At 54.4% G+C, this 20,699-nt stretch overlaps 1 protein-coding gene and 1 non-coding gene across 3 annotated transcripts; one reads left to right on the top strand and one right to left on the bottom strand.

Annotated features, from left to right (window-relative positions):
* Positions 1-830: 830 nt before the first annotated feature.
* Positions 831-902, bottom strand: TRNAG-UCC (transfer RNA glycine (anticodon UCC)). Its single transcript has one exon. It is a non-coding gene; the product is annotated as a tRNA-Gly (tRNA).
* Positions 903-3,922: 3,020 nt separating this feature from the next.
* On the top strand, positions 3,923-19,949 carry RAB35 (RAB35, member RAS oncogene family). Of its 2 annotated transcripts, XM_007448173.1 has the most exons (6): positions 3,923-4,073; positions 9,511-9,561; positions 12,751-12,874; positions 17,864-17,988; positions 18,077-18,201; positions 19,482-19,652. In XM_007448173.1, exons 1-6 carry the CDS (start codon positions 4,022-4,024, stop codon positions 19,608-19,610), a joined length of 606 nt encoding a protein of 201 aa, XP_007448235.1. In that variant the 5' UTR covers positions 3,923-4,021; the 3' UTR covers positions 19,611-19,652. The 2 variants fall into 2 exon arrangements, with proteins under 2 accessions (XP_007448235.1, XP_007448236.1); XM_007448174.1 differs by lacking the exon at positions 18,077-18,201 and having other exon boundaries at positions 3,926-4,073; positions 19,482-19,949.
* The last annotated feature ends 750 nt before the right edge of the window (positions 19,950-20,699 follow it).

The following is a 20,699-nucleotide window of genomic DNA, read 5'->3' as shown; positions in this document are numbered from 1 at the left end:
CATTGCTGACCAGTCTGAATTGTGGATTTCACAGGTTCCCTCCAGGCCTCTGCCACACTGGCCCTCATCTCTCCTACTGCTACCCTGAGGCACCTCAGGCATGAGGGTCCCTCTCCTTTACCCTCAGCCTCTGACACCACATTTCTTTCCTCTCCTCTTTGCCAGTTGAGCTTTTTAAAGTGCTCTTAACCCATCTTCCTTCTACCCTTACTGCTCAGTCCTTACTGTTCACTGGCTGCCAATCCTCTACCTACGCTATCCTGAAAAATACTTTATTCACCCCACTGTTCTCACCAGCCACTCCATTTCTCTTTTCATTCACAATCAAACTTATTGAATGAACAGTATATACCCACCCCTCCACGGCATCACTTTCTGTTCTGTAAACCTGTGTACACTCCTGTCCCCCTTACTCCTTGGTTTTTCCTTTTAACACATATTTGCATTCTCAGAATGTAAGCTCCACAGAAGCAGGGATTTTAAAGCTTTATTTACTGCTACATCTCCAGCTCCTCCATCAGTGCCTGGCACACAGTAAGCCCTCAAATGTACGTTGACTCATCTTCCCCAATTGTACCATAAGCTCCTCGAGGGTGGGCCTTTGTTTTGCTCCTGTTACATCCTCAGTGCCTGGCACCTAGTAGGCACACAGTACTTACTGAATTAGCAAAGGAATCCAGTTGTCAGGTAAATTTTGTGATTTTTATCTTTTTTTTTTTTTTTTTTTTGGCTGTTGCGGTACACGGGCCTGTCACTGTTGTTAATTTTTGTTTTTTTTTTTTTTTTTTTTTTTTTTTTTTGGCTGTGCCACGTGGCTTGTGGGATCTTAGTTCCCTGACCAGGGATCAAACCCGGGCCCCTGCAGTGGAAGTGCAGAGTCCTAACCACTGGACCACCAGGGAATTCCCTATGTGATTTTTTAAAAAACACTAATTTGGTAGATATCGTTTGCATACTATCTTTTGCATCTGTCCCTTCCTGCTGTTACCTCACACCTGGGCTTCGGCAGTAACCTTTAAAGCTCTGCAGCTGAAATCCGTCCTGCATGCTTGCACCAGGTAACTTTCCCCAAAGATTTTGATATTGCTCCTCTGCTCAAGAACTTTCAATGCCTCCCTATTGTAGTTTCTAATGTATGAACAGGTGGTACTGCAAAGCTCATCTGTAAGCTGGCTGTTCAGAACAGTGGAACAAAGTTTCCCATCAGTGGCACATTACTGCTACTTACCTCACAAAACTTTGTCTATTTCTAAATATAGACTTTATAATCTAGCTACCATAACATAGCTCCAGTCATTGAATTGTAGTTTAGATAATTTAAAACAATGTTTCTAGAGGAAAATGTGCTCAGTTTCATTTTTGGAGCCAGGCACACATCCTGGCCTGCAGGAGATTCTCCCTCAAAGCTAAAATAGATGATCCTTACGGCTGTGACAGCAGCTATCTAAATATACCCGCCATTCACAGCTCTCTCAATTCCAATTCCATCATGAAATCTTTATGATGAAATCCTTTCCCCATCATTCTAGCAGAAAGTGACAGCTCTCCTCTGAAGTCTAGGCTGCTTGACAGCTATTTTCTCTCTTGTATTGTCTTGTATATTTTATTTCTCATGAGTGTGTCTTATCTCTAATGAGATTGAAAGCTCCTGGATGGGAAAAGCTCTATCCTATAGTCTGTGGCACATAATAAATAGTGAGTACTCATTAAATGGCTACCTGAATAAATGAAGGAATTAATGCCTATTGCTTTCCAGAAGGCAGGCAATTCAGGAGTCTGGTCTTCATAATGGCCAATTCTGTTCTACTTCTTCAAAGTATCCTACAGCCCTGATATCAGGAGGCTGCCTTGGGCATGTGTGCTTGAGTCTGCAACAGGAAATGGCCGAAAGCATGAATGAGTCAGTGGAAAATGACCTTGGTTTAACAGCATGAGTTACTGTTTATCACATGCCTATATGAGCCAGGTAATTTGCAAACATATCTCTAATCTTTACAACTATTCTGAGGAAACTGAGGCTCTGAGACATTGTGATGTGACTTTTCCAAAATCTCGAAGCTTTTAAGAGATGGAGCCAGGATTCTAAAGCATCTGAGCCAAAGTCTCTCTGATTCCAGTGCAGGTTGAGAAGATGATCTACAGTGACCTGCCTCACTGGCTGGTCAGGGGAGGATGTGCTTGCCTGGGGAATACTCTGAGGCTTCTTTCTTCCCTTATATTTCCTAAAACTGTTGGATCAAAGGCGATCCCACTAACCTTTCCCAGACCAAGAAGCATTTTTTCAGTGATCATATGAATAGCTCCCCTCCCAGCTAGTACCTTTGGATCCCAAGTCCAAGTTCTTTTGTCATCACCAGGCTGATTCTCAGCTCCTGGAAAAACAACTCAAAGTTTGAGTCAGACACTCCATGTGCTGTTCAAGGATCTTCCCTGCAACACTGTTTATAATAACAAGAAATTATAAACATGAATGCCTATCAACAGCAGAGTGGTTAAATACCACCATATGATGGAGTGCCAGTACCCCGCAGCTGTGAAATGACAGAAGGTTTAAGTATGTTGTTAAAGAGAAAAGGCAACTTACATACACATGTGATTGCACAGGCAAAGAAAATTCATTGAAGGACATTTATGCATTCAGAAAATATCTGTTAAGCATTTTAAGGTATCCAAGAAACTTATTAACAGGGGTTACCTGTGAGGAGTGGGTCTGAGGGAAAAACAGTAACTTGTGCTTTTTGGTAAGCTTCTGTACATTTAAAAAAACTCCACAAGCAGTATTTTGTATGAAGTCAAGATAAAAAGAAGTTTGAGAAAACAAGTAGAAATATCCAACAGGTACTTGACTAGAAAGGGACAGGGCTGTACAGAACTTGTAAGTAACAAATTTTTTCCCTGCAGTTCTACAAATGAGGATGGCGGTAGGCGCGTCCTACTTTTAGTGCAGGTAGGAACTTACTCTAAAACGGGGGAAAACCCCCAAAAACCTAGGGCTGATGATAAACCGAATACCGCTTAACTTCTGCGGCCCAGGTCTTCCTACCACGCGATCTGGAGAAGTATTATCTGTAGATGGTGTGCTACTGAAGCCGCGGGAGCTGCTGCTGTCGATCCCAGGGGTGCATCTTACACGCCGGGTCATTCATCTCCCAAGCTCTGCGTCAAGCTGGAAGAGACGCTGAATCTGGAACCACCCACCCAGCTTTACCAACGGGGCAACTTAGGCTTCAAGAGGTCACAGGGCTGGGATGTGACTTCGCCCCAGCGCTGACGTCAAAGGCCACACTCCTAACACACTACGTCCCGGCTCCTGTCCTGTAAAACTCCGCAGCCTCCAGCCGCCTGGGCGTCCTGTCCACAGCCCCGGGACACAGTGGAGGGCCCGGTGCCAGCACCCCGGAGGCAGCGTCCAGACAGAAGGGAGCGAAGTGCCCGAGTCCCCAGTCCCGAGAAACGGGGAGCTCGGCCTAAGAGCCGCCCCGCCGGTCACTGCCTGCCAGTCTTTCTCTCTCCGCAGCCCTTGCGAGTCTTGAAGATGAAGCGAGTCCGTCCCGGGCCACGGCCGGGCTTCTCCGGCACTCTCGGCTTCTTACAGTTAGGTTTCGACCGCAGCTCCGCTCTCCGAGACTTCCGGGCAGGGGGCCGCGGAGGGCTGGCGGCGGCGACGTTCACAGACGGGACGCAGGGAAGACCGGTCAGCACCCGCGAGACCCTTCCAGGGCGCATGCACAGTGCGTGAGCACGGAGAGGGCGCGGCTGGCCGCGACCGCGGCTGCGCAGAGGCGGTGCCAGACGCTGCGCCTGCGCAGTGGCGGGGCGGGGCGGGAAGGAGGGAGGTGGTGGCAGCGGCGGCGGCGGCTGAAGAGGAGGAGGAGGAGGGGGAGCGGAGGGAGGTGTTTCTGTCAGTTCCGGCTGTTTGTTCGGGAAGTGGATCCGCCGCTGCCGGAGCACCCCGGAGGGAGCTGCGGATCGCGAGGCCAGCACCGACCCCGCCCGCTAGCGCTCGCCTCCCCCGCCCGCCATGGCCCGGGACTACGACCACCTCTTCAAGCTGCTCATTATCGGCGACAGCGGTAAGGGCCGCAGCGGCCGGAGGCGGCGTGGGCCCTGCCGGGCGCGGCCCGCAGGAGCCTCGGGGAGGACAGGCGGTCGGGGAGGTGCCGGCCCGCGCGGGGCGGGCGGGGCGGCCGGCGGCCCCGGGGCGCGCGGAGAGGCACCGGGCCGCGCCGAGGTGAGGCTGGGGTGCCGGGCTGCGGAGCAGGGTGCGCGAGGCTTGGGGCTGGGCGCCCGGTCCACTCGCCGCGCCGGTCCCTGCCTCACGTATGACCTTGGTCAAGTCGCGCGATCTCTGGAGTTGGAGGGACCTGGGTTCTAGTCCTGGGGCTACCAGCTTCCTCACTCTGACCTTGGGCGAGTTGTTTCGCCTTTCCGAGCCTCAGTTCCCTCATCTGAGAAGTGGGGACTTGCCTCGGTGGGTGGTGTGAGTATTGGATGAGATACAGCTGGAAAAGTGCTTAGTACTCGACCTGGCAGAAAGTGAGCTCCAGTTAGATGTTAGCTGTTGATGTGTTATCAGTAGCCTTTGTAAGCCTCGGTTTCTTCCTCAGTAAAATGGGCATATTCCCAGAACCTGCCTCATGGGATTCCTGTGAGGTTTAAATGAGGTAAGACAGGTAAAGCACTTTGTGCAGGGCCTGGTACATTCCTGCTCCATTATTACCTCTGTATGGTTCCATTTCCTCATCTGTAAAATGAAATAGTAATAGGATCTGCCTCACTGGGCTGATTGAGTATTCAATGAGATAATGCACACACAGTGTTCAAAACAGATCCGGGCACATAGTGAGTGCTCAGTGTGTGTTTGCTGTTACATACTGTCTGCTAGACGGGTGTTGGAGGTGGGTTGGCCAACATTACAAAAGTGCTTTGACCATTTATACACTCCTGTAGAGCTCCTAGCTCCCTCTCCAGTGCCTAGTGCAGTGCCTCACACCCAGTAGATGCCTAATGTATACTTATTGAATGAATGAATGAATATCAAGTGTTTTAAGAAAAGATAGACTGGTCCTGAGAAAGAGTGGAGGTTTTTTTTTTTTTAACATTTATTTATTTATTTAGTCTGTGCCAGGTCTTAGTTGCGGCAGGTGGGCTCCTTAGTTGCGGCAGGTGGGCTCCTTAGTTGCAGCATGGGAACTCTTAGTTGCAGCATGTGTGTGGGCTCTAGTTCCCCGACCAGGGATCGAACCCTGGCCCCCTGCATTGGGAGCACGGAGTCTTACCCACTGGACCACCAGGGAAGTCCCAGGGTGGAGGGTTTTAGAAGTGTTTGGAGTGTGGCAGGTAAGCAGGTTTATGGGGTGACCAAGGGGTCAGGGAGGCAGGCCCCAGGAGGTTTATGGGAGCATAGCTGAGGTGCTGGGATTTTATGATGGGGAGGGAGGCTTGGGAACGTGCCAGACTTATAGACCAGACCTGAGTTGAGTGTTGGCAGCAGTGTCATGTTACTGGAGGCAGGGGCCAGGTTGGTGGTGGAACCCATGGATTGTTAAGGAAAGAGGGGACCAAATCAAAGGGGTTGTCAGACCCTGATGTGGGAGTGCTATGACAGTGTCATAGCTGGACCAGGAAGGTGGGTGGGTCGTGGTCTCACCGTGGAGCCGGGTTGGGACGTGGCTGGTGGTTTGGATCAGGTGAAGGGTGGCTGAGGCTTCTGAGGCTGCTGGTGGAAGGGAGAAAAGTTAGGGGCTAACTAGGGAGATGAAGAGTAGCTGTGGCTGGGGGAGGAGTTAGAAAGGTGGAGGATGGATTCATTGTGGTTTGAATGAAAGAAAACCAGACAAGCTTTGTAGCCTTGCTCTTGGAGATGGCCTCGGGCATTTCATGGGGTCCTGTGGCTTATGCCTTTCAGGTTTTGATTTCAGCCCTCACCTTGGTTCTGAGGGGCTGGCACCAGGGTGATTTCTCTCCTTTTGGAGATAAAGTCAGGCTACCATGGTCAAGATTCCTATCCCTCTGCAAGACATCTGGGGCCTGTGTGTTGATATACAAAAATGAAAAGCATAAGCTTAGCCAGAAGATGCACCCTATTGGCTTTTCTCCCTGGTGAAACCCAGGGGATGGTTTTGGCCCCTTTCTCACTGTACATTTTGCATGGTGTATTGATTTTTCACTCAGAAGTTAGGTGTGGGAGAAGACTCACTGGGTCAAGATTTATGTGACCTGGTTCCTTGTTCAGTCCGAGCGTGTAGGACTACATTGTGTAGAGGAGATGGATGTTTTACAGTTTAATTTCTCCTGACAGTGAGCTGATACTCAAAGCCCAGTGCTTATGAGGCTGGGAGATGGTAGCCATGGAAGTTCAAACTAAGCTTTGGCAACTGAGCAAGGAGACTAACATCATGCCCTCCTCTGAACCTGGCTCCTTATGTGATGCTTCCTTAAGGTTTTTCAAACGATTTCATAGACACTCTCTCATTTGATCCTTACACGTTGCCTGTGTGGTTTGTCAAATAAGGAAACTAAGGCTCAGGGTAGCTGACTGTCTTGCCCCAAGTCACACAGCTCTTCAGAGGCAAAGCCAGGAGTTAATGCACATGACGCTTTGTGAGCAGCTGGTGTGGGGCCTGGCACATAGTAGGCCCTCAATGAGTAAGTTTCTTTCTGTATAAATCTCGAGCTCTTCTTCCCACTCTGCCACATTGTACATGCTTCTGGAATACAACCCCTCAGCTTTTGCAGCTCTTGTTTGTGCCTAAGATTGTATACTCTCTCTTATGCTCTTCTGACATTGGCTCTGATTTGTAACAGCATTTCGTCCGATCCATGGGGCCAGCCAGACTCATCCTTAGAACCTGGAGGCCGCAGTGGCTGTTGAAGGTCTAATTGAAGCTTTCGACCTCACAGATGAGTGAACTGAGGCTCGGGGTGGGGTGTGTGTGTGTGACCTGTCTGAGCCTATACAGGGAATTAGTTCCTGAGCCAGGATTAAACCTGAGAACACTTTACTCAAAGGTCTAAGGGTTTCCAACAGTCTAGAACCGAAGCAAAGAGGGATGAGGGAACTAGAGCCCAAGGGAGGAGCACGGCCAAGGGTGGGGGCTTCTATGGAGGCATTTTGAGGACCAGAGCATCTGTGTAGGGCAAGAGGCAGAAGGCAGGGGCAAGAAGGAGTTTGATGCAGGGAGAGCAGTGGTGACTGAGAGTTGGGGGGTAAGGTTTTTGCAGAGAGAATCTGTCTCCCTGCTACCAAGAGGCATCGAGGGCCAGGGCCTGGGCTCTCTGCAGGGTCGAGGATGATGGGGCTGGCCTGTCGGGGTGCGTGCTGGACATGGCCCTTGGAAAGCTGCTGACTTCGGCTGTGGTGAAGGCAGATTGGTACCCGTCACTTCCTCCCCTGGGCGGGTGCTGCAGGGTGGACGGTAGCAGCGTGTGTTCCTAAGGTGGCTTCTTCGGGGATATTTAGGAAACGGTGTTTCTCTGGGTGGGTTTCCCTTCCTTTCAGGGGGCAGAGCAAGGCCAGAGGTGGGTGCTTGCCTGAAGAAGCCATTGACGTGGTGACTGTAGTGGTTTTGAGCAGCTCTGCAGATGAGCTTGGGGTGAACCAAGAGCACCCGGAGAGGCCAAGGTGGGGGGACGCTGCTGCTTCCCTGCTTCACGCAGAGAGCACCCCCCGCCCTTAGACGTATGTGAGTCAGATACCATTTAACTTAAAAAAAGGATTCTGCCGCCCCCCGAAAGTTTGACCACCACTGCTTGGGCTCCTTTTACTGCTGCAGCCGTAGCGTTGGGTAGCATGGCTGTCTGTGGTTGGCATTGGCTTAGTCATAAATTCACTAAACAGTGTTTTGTTGGCCCCTACTGAGTGCTGGGCCCAGCTTCCAGCCCCGTGAACGTGCAGGGCAAGTGGAGTGAGACCTCCTTCCTAGAGGAACTCATGGCCCAGTGGCCCAGACACAAGGTTTTTGCTGAGTAAGCGGGCCAGGAGGCTCCAGGAGGAAGCAAGGAGCCGGCAGGGCCGATGGGGTGTTGGTGCTGGGCAGAGCGCCGTGAAGGACTAGCCCAGGACTGGGGCTCTCCTCAGGCTGGGCAGGAAGCCTCGCAGAGGAAGTGGCCCCAGCGCGGCAGGCTGCAGCTGAGCGGCGGGGACCGGGGCTGCGGCACCTGTCTGCTCAGAGCTGCGCCCAGCCTGTCTTCAGGATGGTCAGACCCCGGTTCACTCCATGAGACAAGTTCTTCTGGGCATCGCTGGGCGACTCACCCACTTGGAGAGGTCCCCAGAGGAGATCGTCAGAGAGGACTGCCCAGAGAGGACGCCTGGGTCAGCTGGGAATGGGGCAGCGGCAGCTCTCTCTGAGTATCTGGTGAGCGCACGGGTTCCTCCCCACAGCCAGGCACACACACTCAAAGTTCGCTCTTAGCTGGGGGCGTAGGCGTGGGGTCTGAGACCCTGGGTTAAGATCTTCTCTCGTCTAGCTTTGATAGCACTGCTGCTAAGACTCTGACAGGCATGGGACACAGGAGCCACTTTGGGTTTTTTTGTTCCACTTCCCGAAGCAGATGCAAGAAGACCTCCCAAGCAGCACGTATTGGCAAGAGCCGTGGAGCTCCAGGGTGGACAGCCCTGGATTCAGATCCAGCTCCACGCCCCTGCCGAGGCCCCTAGACCAGCCGTGTAGCTTCTTGGAGCCTCTGATACCTCATCTTAATAGATGCAGCTGGACTTACAGGAACATCTGAGTGCCGGCCACACGCAGTGCCCTGCGTGTGCTAGTGCTTTCCTTCTGTGCTCGGTTGACCCAGCTGGCTTGGGGGGGTGGGCAGGGGCAGGGACAGGAGGACACAGGGCACAGGACAGGTGCACCTGGAGGCTAAAGCTGCCGTGTGTTGAAGTAAAGGGAAGCCACCCTTACGACGGTTCTGCCTGTTCTTGGAACAGGAGAGACTGTGGGAAGTGAAATGGTCTGAGCACCCTGAGCACCCCTGAGCTGAGGGGTGTCAGGCAGGCGCCCCCCTCGCCGCCCATGTAGCCACCCGTGGCATCAGCCGGGGTGAAGGTGGCCGACAGTCGGTTCAAGTTGTCTGCGCCTCACTTTCTTCATGTGCAGAATAGCCCTGAGGATCTCCAGGGTGCTTTGCAGCCATGCAGCCCCTTGGCTCTCACCAAACCGAAGCTCCACATGTGATGTGCGTTTTCCAGGGACTGCATTCTAGACACACCTTGGGACCAGTATCCCTTGGTCAGCCTTCCCCTGCTTCGTGTCCGTCGTTGGGTCTCTTCCTTGGGGTTGCTGGGCCTGGCCCTCACACGGGCCCAGCTCGTGTCTTACACTGAGATGGAGGAAGAGGTCAGAGATCCAAGGGGAGAGGTGTTCTGGTGCAGGCTGGTTGGGGAGGGAGATGGGTGCTGCTCTGCCTCTGAAGAGTTAGGACTCGGGACCATCTCCCTGAAGAGGGGTAGGGCTTGGAGTGGGGACCTGGGCCTCCTCTCATCTCCTGCTTTCTCCCCTGCAGGTGTCGGCAAGAGCAGTTTACTGTTACGTTTTGCAGACAACACTTTCTCAGGTGAGTGTGTCCCTGGGATGCTGCCGGGTGTGTTGGTTTTAACATCCCTTCCCCTGGCGCCAGAACACCCTGGCCTCTGCCTAACGTCAGAAAAGTCCTCATTCTGATTGCCAGACAGGGAAGGAGGAGGAGGGGGCGTAGGTTAGAAGTCTCTGTGGTCAGTCTTCATCTATCTTGTTCAAAAAAAATCCTCCTGCAGGCCCATCCTTTTTCTACTCAGGGTCTTTTTTGTGTCCTAACATTTTAAAAAGAAAGAAAAAGACAAGTTAGGACATGCCTGTATAAAGTGTCAAACAGGAAGGCTCAATACAGCGAAAAAGGAGCGCTGCTCCCCACCCCCTGCCCCACCCCCGTCTTGGGTGCCCTGGTAGCCTCTGCTCAGTGTGATGTGTCTCTCACTCGACTCCACACGCTGTGGGCCGGCCACTTGCCTTCCCCTCGGCATATCAAGGATCATCCTTGCACGTCTACATGCAGACCTGTGGTACTTTTGAATGGCTGTGCAGCTTCCTGGGCTGTTCAGGGATGCACATCGTTCATAACAGTGTTCTTGATGCGTGCATGCTTTCTAGTTGCCTCTATTTTAAGTGGTGCTGTATTTCTTGGGACACACTGTGTGTTTATTCTTGCATAGAAGTGGAGTTACTAGGTCAGGGGGTATGTGCTTTTAAAGTTTTCACAGGTACTGCCAGTTCGCCTTTCACAGAAGCTGTACTAAGTTGAAGGGGTCTAAAGAGCCCCTTGTCAATGCTGATCGGTACTAGGTCTTAGTGGTGTTCATTTTTGCTCAGCTGATAGGCAGAAAGTGCTGCTCGTTCAATCTTGTGTTTCCCTGATCACTGGTGAAGTGGGGCGCATTTTCATTGGTCGAGCACATCAGGTTCAGTGCAGAGGCTTTGGGCTGTCTTGGCCTCTCTGATCGAGGACTGATGTGTGACTACCTCTGGGAATTCCCATGATGCAATCGAGGGGCGAGCTTCACTTAGGAATTGATTACGTGGTGGACGCCTCTCTCTTGAGGAGGGGAGAGGTGGGTTTCTCCTGACAGTGGCCCTGCACACCCCTGGTGGCGTGACATTGGAAAGAGTTGTCTTCTCTATGTGACCATGAGTGTGACCGAGTCTCAGCTCATCTTTAAAAGTGGGACCGATCCCCATCCCTCCCACGCAGGGTTACTGCGAGGATTCCCCAGGACTAAGTAATCTCTCAGTAAACACCAGGGGTTTGTCGTTGTCTCCTGTTCGAGAATGGTGACTAGTGGGCACTTCGCACTGTGCTGGAAAACATTCCTCTTCCTCCTTATGTCCCTCTGACTCCCCCTCCTGTCAGCTCTCAACTCTTTTGCAACCTCTCTCCTCCTTTCCATTTCTACTACCAGTTCAGACTACTGTTGATTCTAGCCCAAAGCATTACAGCAGCTCCTGCCCATCCTGTACCAGACTGCTGAGTTCATCTTGCTAGTGCATGTCTCTGGCAGGGTTTCCTCTGTTTAAAAACCTCAGCGGTCCTCTCAAGTGAGCAGAGTTCACAGCAAGGTTTCTCCACTGTAGCACCACTGATGCCCTGTAGTTCTTTGCTGTGGGGACTGTCCTGTGCATTGAAGGATGCTGAGCAGCATCCCTGGGCTCCACCCACTAGATGCCAGCACCCTTCCCCCTCCCAGTTGTGACAACCAAAAATGTCTCCAGACATTTCCAAGTGTCTTCTGGGGGGTGACTCAACAATCCTCTGTTGAAAACCACTGGCCTTCATAATCTATCTTCAGTTCACCTTTCCAGCTTCCTACCTCATGCTGTCTGTTCATGCTTTTTTGTGTTTTCACTAGCTCGCTCACTTATTCAGCCATCAGCTGTGTATCAAGTGCCCACAGCACTAGGTGCTGGGCTGCTCTCCTTGGTGTAATCCAGTCCCCGCAGAGAGCCAGATGCCGCCTTGTCCTCTGTGCGGCCTCAGTTCTTTTCTTCTGGGTGGGATGTCTTTCCCCCAGCTAATCTCAGCCTTTGAAATCATACCTATTCTTTCAAGCCAGGTCTAAAAGTGACTTGTGCCCGAGAGCCTTCCTTGATCTCCACCCCACTTTAAACTTTGACCTTTCCTATCCACTCTACACACTTGATAGAGTCAGTTGTGTGTGTGTCTTGTCTGCGGCACCGGGTCACACTGTCAGCTCCAAATGGAGTGAGAACGTGGGCTCTTCTAGCATTCGGGCCTTTGTAAGCCTGGACAGGACTATTCTGTTGCCAGAAATTCTCTTTAACTCCATCTTTCACACAGATGCCCCAAAAGAGCTATTTACAGTGCAGCTCTCATGCTTGGATTAAACCCTTCAATGCCTCCCTGTCACACACAAAAGAGAAAGTCCAAGCTCTTGAAAATGGCACAAAGGCCAAGATCTGGCCTTGCTCACCTCTACCCCCAACCTGCCTCCCTCCGTGTGCTTGACCTCAGGCCACTACCCCCACCCCCCGCCCCCCGGCTACATTTGCTGCCGTCTCCTCTGCCTGGAGCAGCGTTTTTCAAATTGCAGGTCGGAACTTAGTTTTATTTTTTTAGTTTTTATTGGAGTATAGCTGATTTACACTGTTGTGTTACTTTCTGCTGTACAGCAAAGTGAATCAGTTATACAAATACATATATCCACTCTTTTTTGGATTCTTTTCCCATACAGAGTATGACAGAGTAGTTTCCTGTTATATATATATAATAGGTCCTTATTCGTGATCTATTTTATTTGTATACAGATATATATATTTTACATATAGTAGTGTGCATATGACTTGTTTATGTTTCAGGAAGTTAATTTTGTGGGTCATTTAAAATGTTTGGACTAGAAAAGAGAAGCCCGGAATGCATCATAGGCTCCCACAGTTCCCAGGCCACAGTGAACGTGTCCGTGCCCCGGCCACTCTAGTAGAGGGGCACGTCCCCTCCCCCCAGTCACGTCCCCTGTTTTATTTCCTTTGTGGCACTCGTTGCTCTTGAAATTGTCTTCTTTATCACTGTTTCATTGTATCCTGTCTGTTGCCCTCACCTTGGGGCTCGGACTTTGTCTTTTTTGTTCAGGGCTGTGTCCTCCAGGCACTTGGAGTGAGCGGGGCGGGATGGTGGAGCCCAGGGTCACCTGTGCCATTTAGGGTGTGGTCTGACCAGGGTGGCCTGTGGGCCCTGCTAACACCTGTGTGTGCGCAGGCAGTTACATCACCACGATCGGAGTGGATTTTAAGATTCGGACTGTGGAGATCAACGGGGAGAAAGTGAAGCTGCAGATCTGGGACACGGCCGGGCAGGAGCGCTTCCGCACCATCACCTCCACGTGAGTCAGGCCAGCCCCGCTCCTGCTCAGGCCCCTTGCCACCGACATTCAGACACAGTTGAGCCACTAGTGCCGGGTCACGATAGAAATGCCACTGGGGCGGGCCCCCGCGACTGTTGGGAGGTGAGCTCCTTGCCGGCTGCAGTGGGTGGTGTCAAGTGGGGTCCTTCCTCTTCCTGAGGCTGCAAGAAGAGGAGGGGGCGTGGCGGGACAGCACGCGCCAGTCCGCTGACCCTCTGGCCTTTGGTTCCTTTGTCTTTAAAATGGGGTAGCAGTGGTGATGTTGGCTTTGCCAGGTGGTGAAACAGGCAATGACAGTGCTCTTGTTAGGTGTCAGCTGTGACAGCTGGGGTCGTGGGGTCAGCCGTGCAGGCTCCCGTCACCACCCTGACTTCCGGGAGGGGGCTTCCCTCTGCTGGGAGGCCTGGAAGGAGCACTGGTAGGTAGGAGGCCGTTGGGTGGCCCCTCCTCCCCAAAGCTGTCTACTGGGAACCCAGCTCACGCTGAGGGCTGTCCTCCTTTGCTGCTGCAGTACCTTTTGTGATTCTTAGCTGTAAACAGGAGGAAAACCTAGCTGGAGCTCCAGGCAGCAGGGGTCCTGTGGAGTGGCTGTTGATTAATGGAACAGGTTCCAGGAAAGAGCAGGGCTATGAAGGCAGACACTTGGGAATTTACATTTTTGCTCTGCTGTGTGACCTTGGGCAAGTTGCCTAAACTCTATGCTTCAGTTTCCCAGGGGGCTTGTCTTTGGGATTTGCTTTAATGCCGAGTCCAGCGTACTTGGGGACATCCACGTGTGAACATGGATGATTCCATTGAGCTCCCTGCAGCTGGTACTCTCATCACCCCTGTTTTACAAACGAGGGAGCTTCCGAGGGGGTCCCGCTCCCTGTGATGGGCAGCGCCTGCGCTCCACACTGTGGTGTGTGCAGAGCAGGAGCCAGCGCCTGGCCTGGAGTAGTCGCTCCTTCCATAGGCCTCTCCTTTGCCTCCCCCAGCAGAGCCTGTGTGAGTGGGGCTCTTGGGAAGGCACGAGGAAGTGTTGTCTCCTCCCGGCAGGGTGAAAATGGGGCGGACCCCCGGCTGGCCACCCATCCAAGAGGTGGCTCAGGATCTGAGGGGTGGGAAGTGTGAGGGTCGAAGAGCCCCCACGGTGGTGGCTGGGAGTGTCGGGGTGTCCAGGGGTGCCGGCTGGGTGGGTGGGGGGGTGGCCCTGGTCAAGGGGCTTCAAGGGGCCAGAGCCTGAGCAGGCCTGGAGCGGGGGCGGGCTTCTGTCACTGGGCCAGGCCTGTGGTGAGCACACGAGCCAGGATCTGTGACTCCCCGAGACCCCGGGGGTCCCCCGTCCTGGGGGCTGCCCAAGGCAGGTCTCTGCAACTTCCCGATGAGCTGCCTGAGCCCCCTTGTGTCTTGGCAGCTGCCAGTGAGGCCTCAGCTAAGGAGGGCAGCTGGGGTCAGGGGGTCCTTGGGGTAGGATAGACATCATGAGCTTTGGGCAGCCCAAGCATCTAGGCCTGAATAAGACCAAGACCTCTTGTCGGGGTCGGGAGGAACAGGCACTGACCCCAGATATCCTTCCTTACTCTGGGCTGGGACTGTCGCCAAGGACTTTACCTGCTTCGTTTCATTTAATCCTGATAAAAAGTCCTGTGATTATCTCCAGGGGTGCCGGCTGGGTGGGTGGGTGGGTGGCCCTGGTCAAGGGGCTTCAAGGGGCCAGAGCCTGAGCAGGCCTGGAGCGGGGGCGGGCTTCTGTCACTGGGCCAGGCCTGTGGTGAGCACACGAGCCAGGATCTGTGACTCCCCGAGACCCCGGGGGTCCCCCGTCCTGGGGGCTGCCCAAGGCAGGTCTCTGCAACTTCCCGATGAGCTGCCTGAGCCCCCTTGTGTCTTGGCAGCTGCCAGTGAGGCCTCAGCTAAGGAGGGCAGCTGGGGTCAGGGGGTCCTTGGGGTAGGATAGACATCATGAGCTTTGGGCAGCCCAAGCATCTAGGCCTGAATAAGACCAAGACCTCTTGTCGGGGTCGGGAGGAACAGGCACTGACCCCAGATATCCTTCCTTACTCTGGGCTGGGACTGTCGCCAAGGACTTTACCTGCTTCGTTTCATTTAATCCTGATAAAAAGTCCTGTGATTATCTCCAATTTACAGACAAGAAAACTGAGGCCCAGAGAGGGTGAAGTAACCTAGCTTGCTTGGTTAGGAGTTGAACTGAGGTCTGGCTGATGCCGAAGCTCTTGCCTTTAACTGGTCCACAGCCCTGCTCTCTGCTGGCCCTCCACTGCCAAGGGACTGGGGCTGGGGCTGAGGCAGACGACAGATGCTCTGGTGCCTCCTGTGGGTAAAAACCAGTCAGGGAATTCAGGGCATCTGAGGATACTGGGCCTGTGGCCACAAGAAATGCTCCAGGCAGGGCAGTGGGGCGGGGGAGCCTGAGCCCTTTCAGCAGAGAAGCACGGCCCTGCGCGGCCGGCCATCCTGAGGTCAGCTCCTTTCAGGGCATCGGGAAGAGGGTGAACTGCCTCACTCATCCTCTGGGGGAGAACTCCGCTGCCTGCAGGCAATCTGGGTTTGCATGGGAAGGGGGAGTGCCGCACGCCAGCGGGCCTGCCTGGGGGCTGAGGGAAGGAGTCTGGAGTTTGTTTCAGGAGTTTGTTCTCTTCCAAGGACTGGGGCAATCTGGGGGCAATAACGTGGCATTTTCTGATTCAGGGCATTAAAAGAGAAACTAAAATTGCATCCTGTTAGCCTGCTGAGAATGCCCTGTTGTCCCCCTCACCGTTTCTTGCCTCCTGGTGGCTGGGGTTCACTGACCCTGAGCTGTGTGTGGCTGGGGGCACGGGCTGGGGTGGGGTGCTGAGGGCAGAGGGCGAGGTGGAGGCAGGGAAGCCCCTTCCGTACCTGGCCCTGGGCTCAGACCCAGGCTGTGGCTTGCAGCAGTTCACTCCACTCAGCCTTACATCCTCACTGGTGACGTGGTGACCCTCCTGTCTTGTACCAGGTGTGGCAAAGATCAGTAAGGTCGTGGGTGTGAAGCACCGGCGCTGTGCTGGCATAGAGCCAAGTTGTGGCGCGTGGACGTGATGACTGATGGAGGAGGAGGTGGAAGCCCAGCACACCGGTGCCCTCCTTGCCCGAGCTCTGAGCTCCGGACTGGTTCTCTCGGGTGACACCCCCTTGCCTGGGTCCCAGAGAAGGCGGAGGGTCCCGGGGAGCAGTGGGGGCTTGTGCTGGGGCTGCGGCTGTAGGTATTTCTTGGCATCTTCAACTGTCTTCAGCAAAGGAGGGTCTGGAAACACAGTCCACTGCTCGCATGTCCTTTGTTGGAGGGGGACAATCATCTGTCCTCACCGGTTCCTGGCATGCTCTCCTGCACCTGCTCAGGTGGGTGTCCACCAGGTGGACCCAGGTGATGACCTGGTGCTCTAGGGGGCAGGGAGGGGCAGGGCCTGGATGGCTTGATTGTTCAGGCTCCCCAGGGCAGGGCGCTGTGTCCTCAGGAAGGCAGAGCTGCGGGCGGATGAAGCTCCTGGGGGATGTCAGCGGGTGTCTGAGGGTGGAGAGCCGGGGTCGCGAGAGAGGCTGGGCTTTTCTCACTGCCTTGGTGGCCGGCCCGGGGAAGCTGCTGTCGCTGCTGCCTGCCATGCTGTCCCTTGGTTTTCTTCCATCTGTGTCGGGGGCCCAGATTGTCACTGAAGGAATAGTAATAGTGATAATAAAGAGCTGGCCCTTGTGGAAATATGTATTATCTCAGTCCTCACAACCACCCCAAGAGTTAAGTCCTAGTACCCCCATTTTACAGTTGAGGAAACCGAGGTGCCATGAGGTGCACGCAGTAACCTTCCCAGGGCCCCACAGCCTTTCATAGCTGGAGCTCGTTTGACCTGTGTCCTGTGATCGGGCCTCGACTGTGAGGGGTCGGCCAGAGTGCTGACGGGCAGGCAGGTGAGAGCACAGCTGCACCTGCCAGCTTGGTTGGCCCCATCCTCGTGCAGCCTGTGGTGCCTCAGAACCGCCACCTGGGAGGGGCTGCTTTCCTACGGGCTTGGGGGCCCTGATGAGCCCCGGGAAGGCAGAGGCGCTATGGGCTGGCTGGGTGCGGGGGGAGTCCCCGTCTACCCGTGAGCACGGCCTGTTGCAGGCAGTGGTTCTTACCCTCGTTGTTCTCAGAAGCCCCTGGTGAGTGACAATCTCTGCAGCGCTGGGTGATGTGATGTGTCAGGGCAGGGGGTGTCACCTGGCCGCTGGGTCAGTGAAGGCTCTCTGGAGAAGTGTGAGGCTCTGTCCTCCTCTTCCTTCCAGGGTTGATGTCCTCCAGAACCATGTGAGTGAAGGGGGATGTGGCGTCTGGAGAGGAATGTTCACATCCTCCTGCCTTGCAGACCTTCCAGCTGACCTTAGGCGCTGGCGTCTGTGCTTTTGGATGCGTCCTGATGCCCAGGTCATTTCCATGCCCTACCTGCCCCCCGGCCTGGATGAGCCTGGAGTGGCAGGAGGGGAGGTGCCCACCTGCCCCCAGGGGAGTGAGAACAGACCTTGGCAGGCTTCACAAGTGGTGTGTGTTCTTGGAATGGCATTTTACTATGACAGATTTGAGGACAGAAAAAAGTTTTGAATGTTAAAAAGAGGACAGTGGTAATATGATGTCAAATGCAAACATCACCTGAATTTTAAAAATAAAACAACTTCAAAGAAGTTTCAAGCTGTTGGCAGCCTCTGAACAATTTGGTTGGCCACCGCAGGGCCGAGCGCTCCCTACTTACCGTGCCTGGGGAGCAGCATGAGCAGCAGTGCTGCCAGCGTCCTACCTGCTGTCTGGGCTTTGGATGTCCAGCCGAGGCCGGAGGGAGAGGAGACACCAGGCGTGCTGGGGGAAAGCACTCGCCCCCTCGCCGTTTCCCAGCCGCTGTCTGGATGCGGGCAGACGGGTCCTGCGAAGGGGCTACTCTTGTTTAGGCTGAAGCTCTGACGCAGACCCTGGCCCTACAGATATTATCGGGGGACCCACGGGGTCATCGTGGTCTATGACGTCACCAGCGCTGAATCTTTTGTCAACGTCAAGCGGTGGCTTCATGAAATCAACCAGAACTGTGATGACGTGTGCCGGATACTAGGTGAGGCTGGACCCAGCAGGGTAGACAGTGGAATGGAGGGTGGCAGGGCGTTCCCACGGGGCTGGGCTGACCCTGCTTTGCCTTGAAGTGGGGAATAAGAATGACGACCCTGAGCGGAAGGTGGTGGAGACAGAAGACGCCCACAAATTCGCCGGGCAGATGGGGATCCAGTTGTTTGAGACCAGCGCCAAGGAGAATGTCAACGTGGAAGAGGTGAGACCTGCGCCAGAGGGGCAGGGGGTGAGCACGGCCCAGCTCTGCTCCACCACCATGGCCTCCTTGCCCCACCCTGGCCTGCCCGGGGCATCCAGGTGGCCGACAGAAAACGTCACAGTAACGGCCGTTGATTGAGTGCCTCCTGTGTGTGCCAGGCCTTGTGCTAGGCTCTCTACAGGTGCCACCTCATATCTCAACAGTCCTCTGAGGTAAATTAGTCCCATGTTTCAAATGGGAAACAGGTTCCAGTTCGTGAGCAGCTGACTCAAACTATGACGTGCTCCACACCACAGCTGTGCACAGTGTCCACTCAGTCCTCTGCCTCCCAGTCCCTCCCCACTGTCACCTCTTCCTGCTCTCTGGCTTTCCTTGGGGCCTGGGCCTCCTGCAGAGACCAGCTAGCTTTCCTGTGGCCTCCAGAGCTTGCTTGGGTGGGTGTCCGGGCAAGCCCCCTGAGGCATCTGGGGAGGCACATCCCCTCAGACTGGCTGGGCCTCTGGACCAGGGCAGCCTCCTGTCACTTAATGCTGCAGCTGCTGGAAAGCGCTTGTGAGTCTTTGGAGAAAAGCAGGACCTTTTGCCACAAGCCCGGGCTGGCTGCCCTCATGGCTTCGGGATGGTCCTGCCTGTGGGGTGTGGAGCCCAGGGGCGCCAGATCCCATTGCATCCTGGGCTCGGGCTGCCTGATGGCAGGGACCCCGGGCGCCTGCGTCAGGCTAGGGTCAACAGCGTGGGCTTTTCCACTTAGGGGCCTGTGGTGGGGCCCTGAGTCCTCTCCACGCTCCACTGTTGCTTGTGTAGATTGGGGTGGGGTGAGAGCCTCTGCCTCCCGGGTTGCGGGAATGAGTGAAGCAAGTTATGTCACATACTTGCCACCTTTCCCAGAAGTGGAGAGCCGTGGGGTGGTCCGGGGAAGGTTCTTGGCAGGGTGTGCAGGGAGGTAGCGTGGAGCGGGCAGGCTCTGGGTGCTTCTGGTCCGTCGCAGGGGCACCTTTATCTGTGTTGTCTGGAGTCCAACTGAAGGAAAGCAGTTCTTCTCCTTTAAGAGAAAGACTGGAAAACCCCTTCCCTGAGACTAGCTCAGAGGTCTTTGATGTTGTTCCTCTTTGACCTTTATAATTCACCACCTCCTTCTAGATAGGGTTTGAAGATACACATACAAAAAAAACTCACCAGTAGAACTAGAAAGCTGGGCCCGGGGAGGCAGGGAGGTGGCCACGCTGTGATGGGGCCTCCACGCTGGTCTGAGGCCTGCCCTGCCTCCTTCACCCTCACAGATGTTCAACTGCATCACAGAGCTGGTCCTCCGAGCAAAGAAAGACAACTTAGCGAAACAGCAGCAGCAACAACAGAACGATGTGGTGAAGCTCACGAAGAACAGTAAACGAAAGAAACGCTGCTGCTAATGCCCCCAGCCCACTGCAGAGACTGCACTGCGGCCACTCCCCCTGCCCCAGGCCAGGGGGCTCCTCTCCTCGGGGGACACTCTTTTGTGCCGTTATTTAAAGAATTCTCTCCACGTTTTTGTACCGGGAGGCGCCATCAGCACTTCCTCCCCTCCCCCCTCGAGTGCCAAGAAGGTGTTGGACAGCCTGCCCTTCCCTTCTGGCGCCCCTGCCCCCCCGGCCAAGGCGCCTGGGCCCGGCGAGGACGCTGCCAGCCAAGCGGACTGATTAACCGGAGTTTGTACATAATGTATATTGCTTTAACCAGCGCATCACCCTTGTCCTGCTCTGGCTCTTGCCTCCCTAATGCCAGCCTGCTGCGACACCCCCTCCCCACCCAACCCCAACTTACTGCCAGCAGCTTCCTGAGGGGACAGGATTACATTCTAGACATACCTTTTGCCAACCTGGGCTGGTGAAGTGGGCTCCACGTGACTCGTTCTCTCCTGCAGGCTGTCGGTGTCTGTCCCTGGCATGTAGGGGCTCACCCCTGTTCAGGGCCTCTGCCGGCCCAGCTCCCTCCCCTCCCCATCCCGTCCTGTAACCATTCTGGCAGCTGGGGGAACCTGGCCTTGAAGGGGGCCTGGGGTTCCCATCAGAGGCCTGGCCCTTCATTTCCACGGAAGGAGTCACTCCTGCCCTTTGGCCAACGGATTTCTTGTCCTGCCTTCCAGATGCCTCTGAGCTACAAACCCAAGGGAGCCATGGCTTCTAATTTATATACCAACCTGTTTTGGTTCCAAGAGAAAGGTAGGGGTGTGTTTGTGCAGGGACGGGCTTGCAGGGGGACTAAGGAGCATCATTTTAACAGATAAAGAAAAATGAAGCCAAATCAAATGAATTAAGTTCCTCATACTCTTTTTCTCTTACTGAGGTTTGGTTGGCACAGCAGCAAAGTTGTGGCCGCCCCACTTTGGGTCCAATGTCTTTAGAAAAAGTGAATAGCTTCCTGTCATCGTGGAGCCGGGCTCTTGGCCGAGCTGCTCTGCCTTCCCGGTGGTTTGCTGGTGGGAAAGGAGGGGCCTCCCACCCCGGTCTCTGTCGGCCCAG

The sequence above is a fragment of the Lipotes vexillifer genome, unplaced genomic scaffold (genome assembly GCF_000442215.2).
Source record: "Lipotes vexillifer unplaced genomic scaffold, Lipotes_vexillifer_v1.1 scaffold236, whole genome shotgun sequence".
In the NCBI taxonomy this organism is placed as follows: Eukaryota; Metazoa; Chordata; class Mammalia; order Artiodactyla; family Lipotidae; genus Lipotes; species Lipotes vexillifer.
Note: the sequence above shows the minus strand (reverse complement) of the source record. Positions and strands in the feature narration are given on the sequence as shown.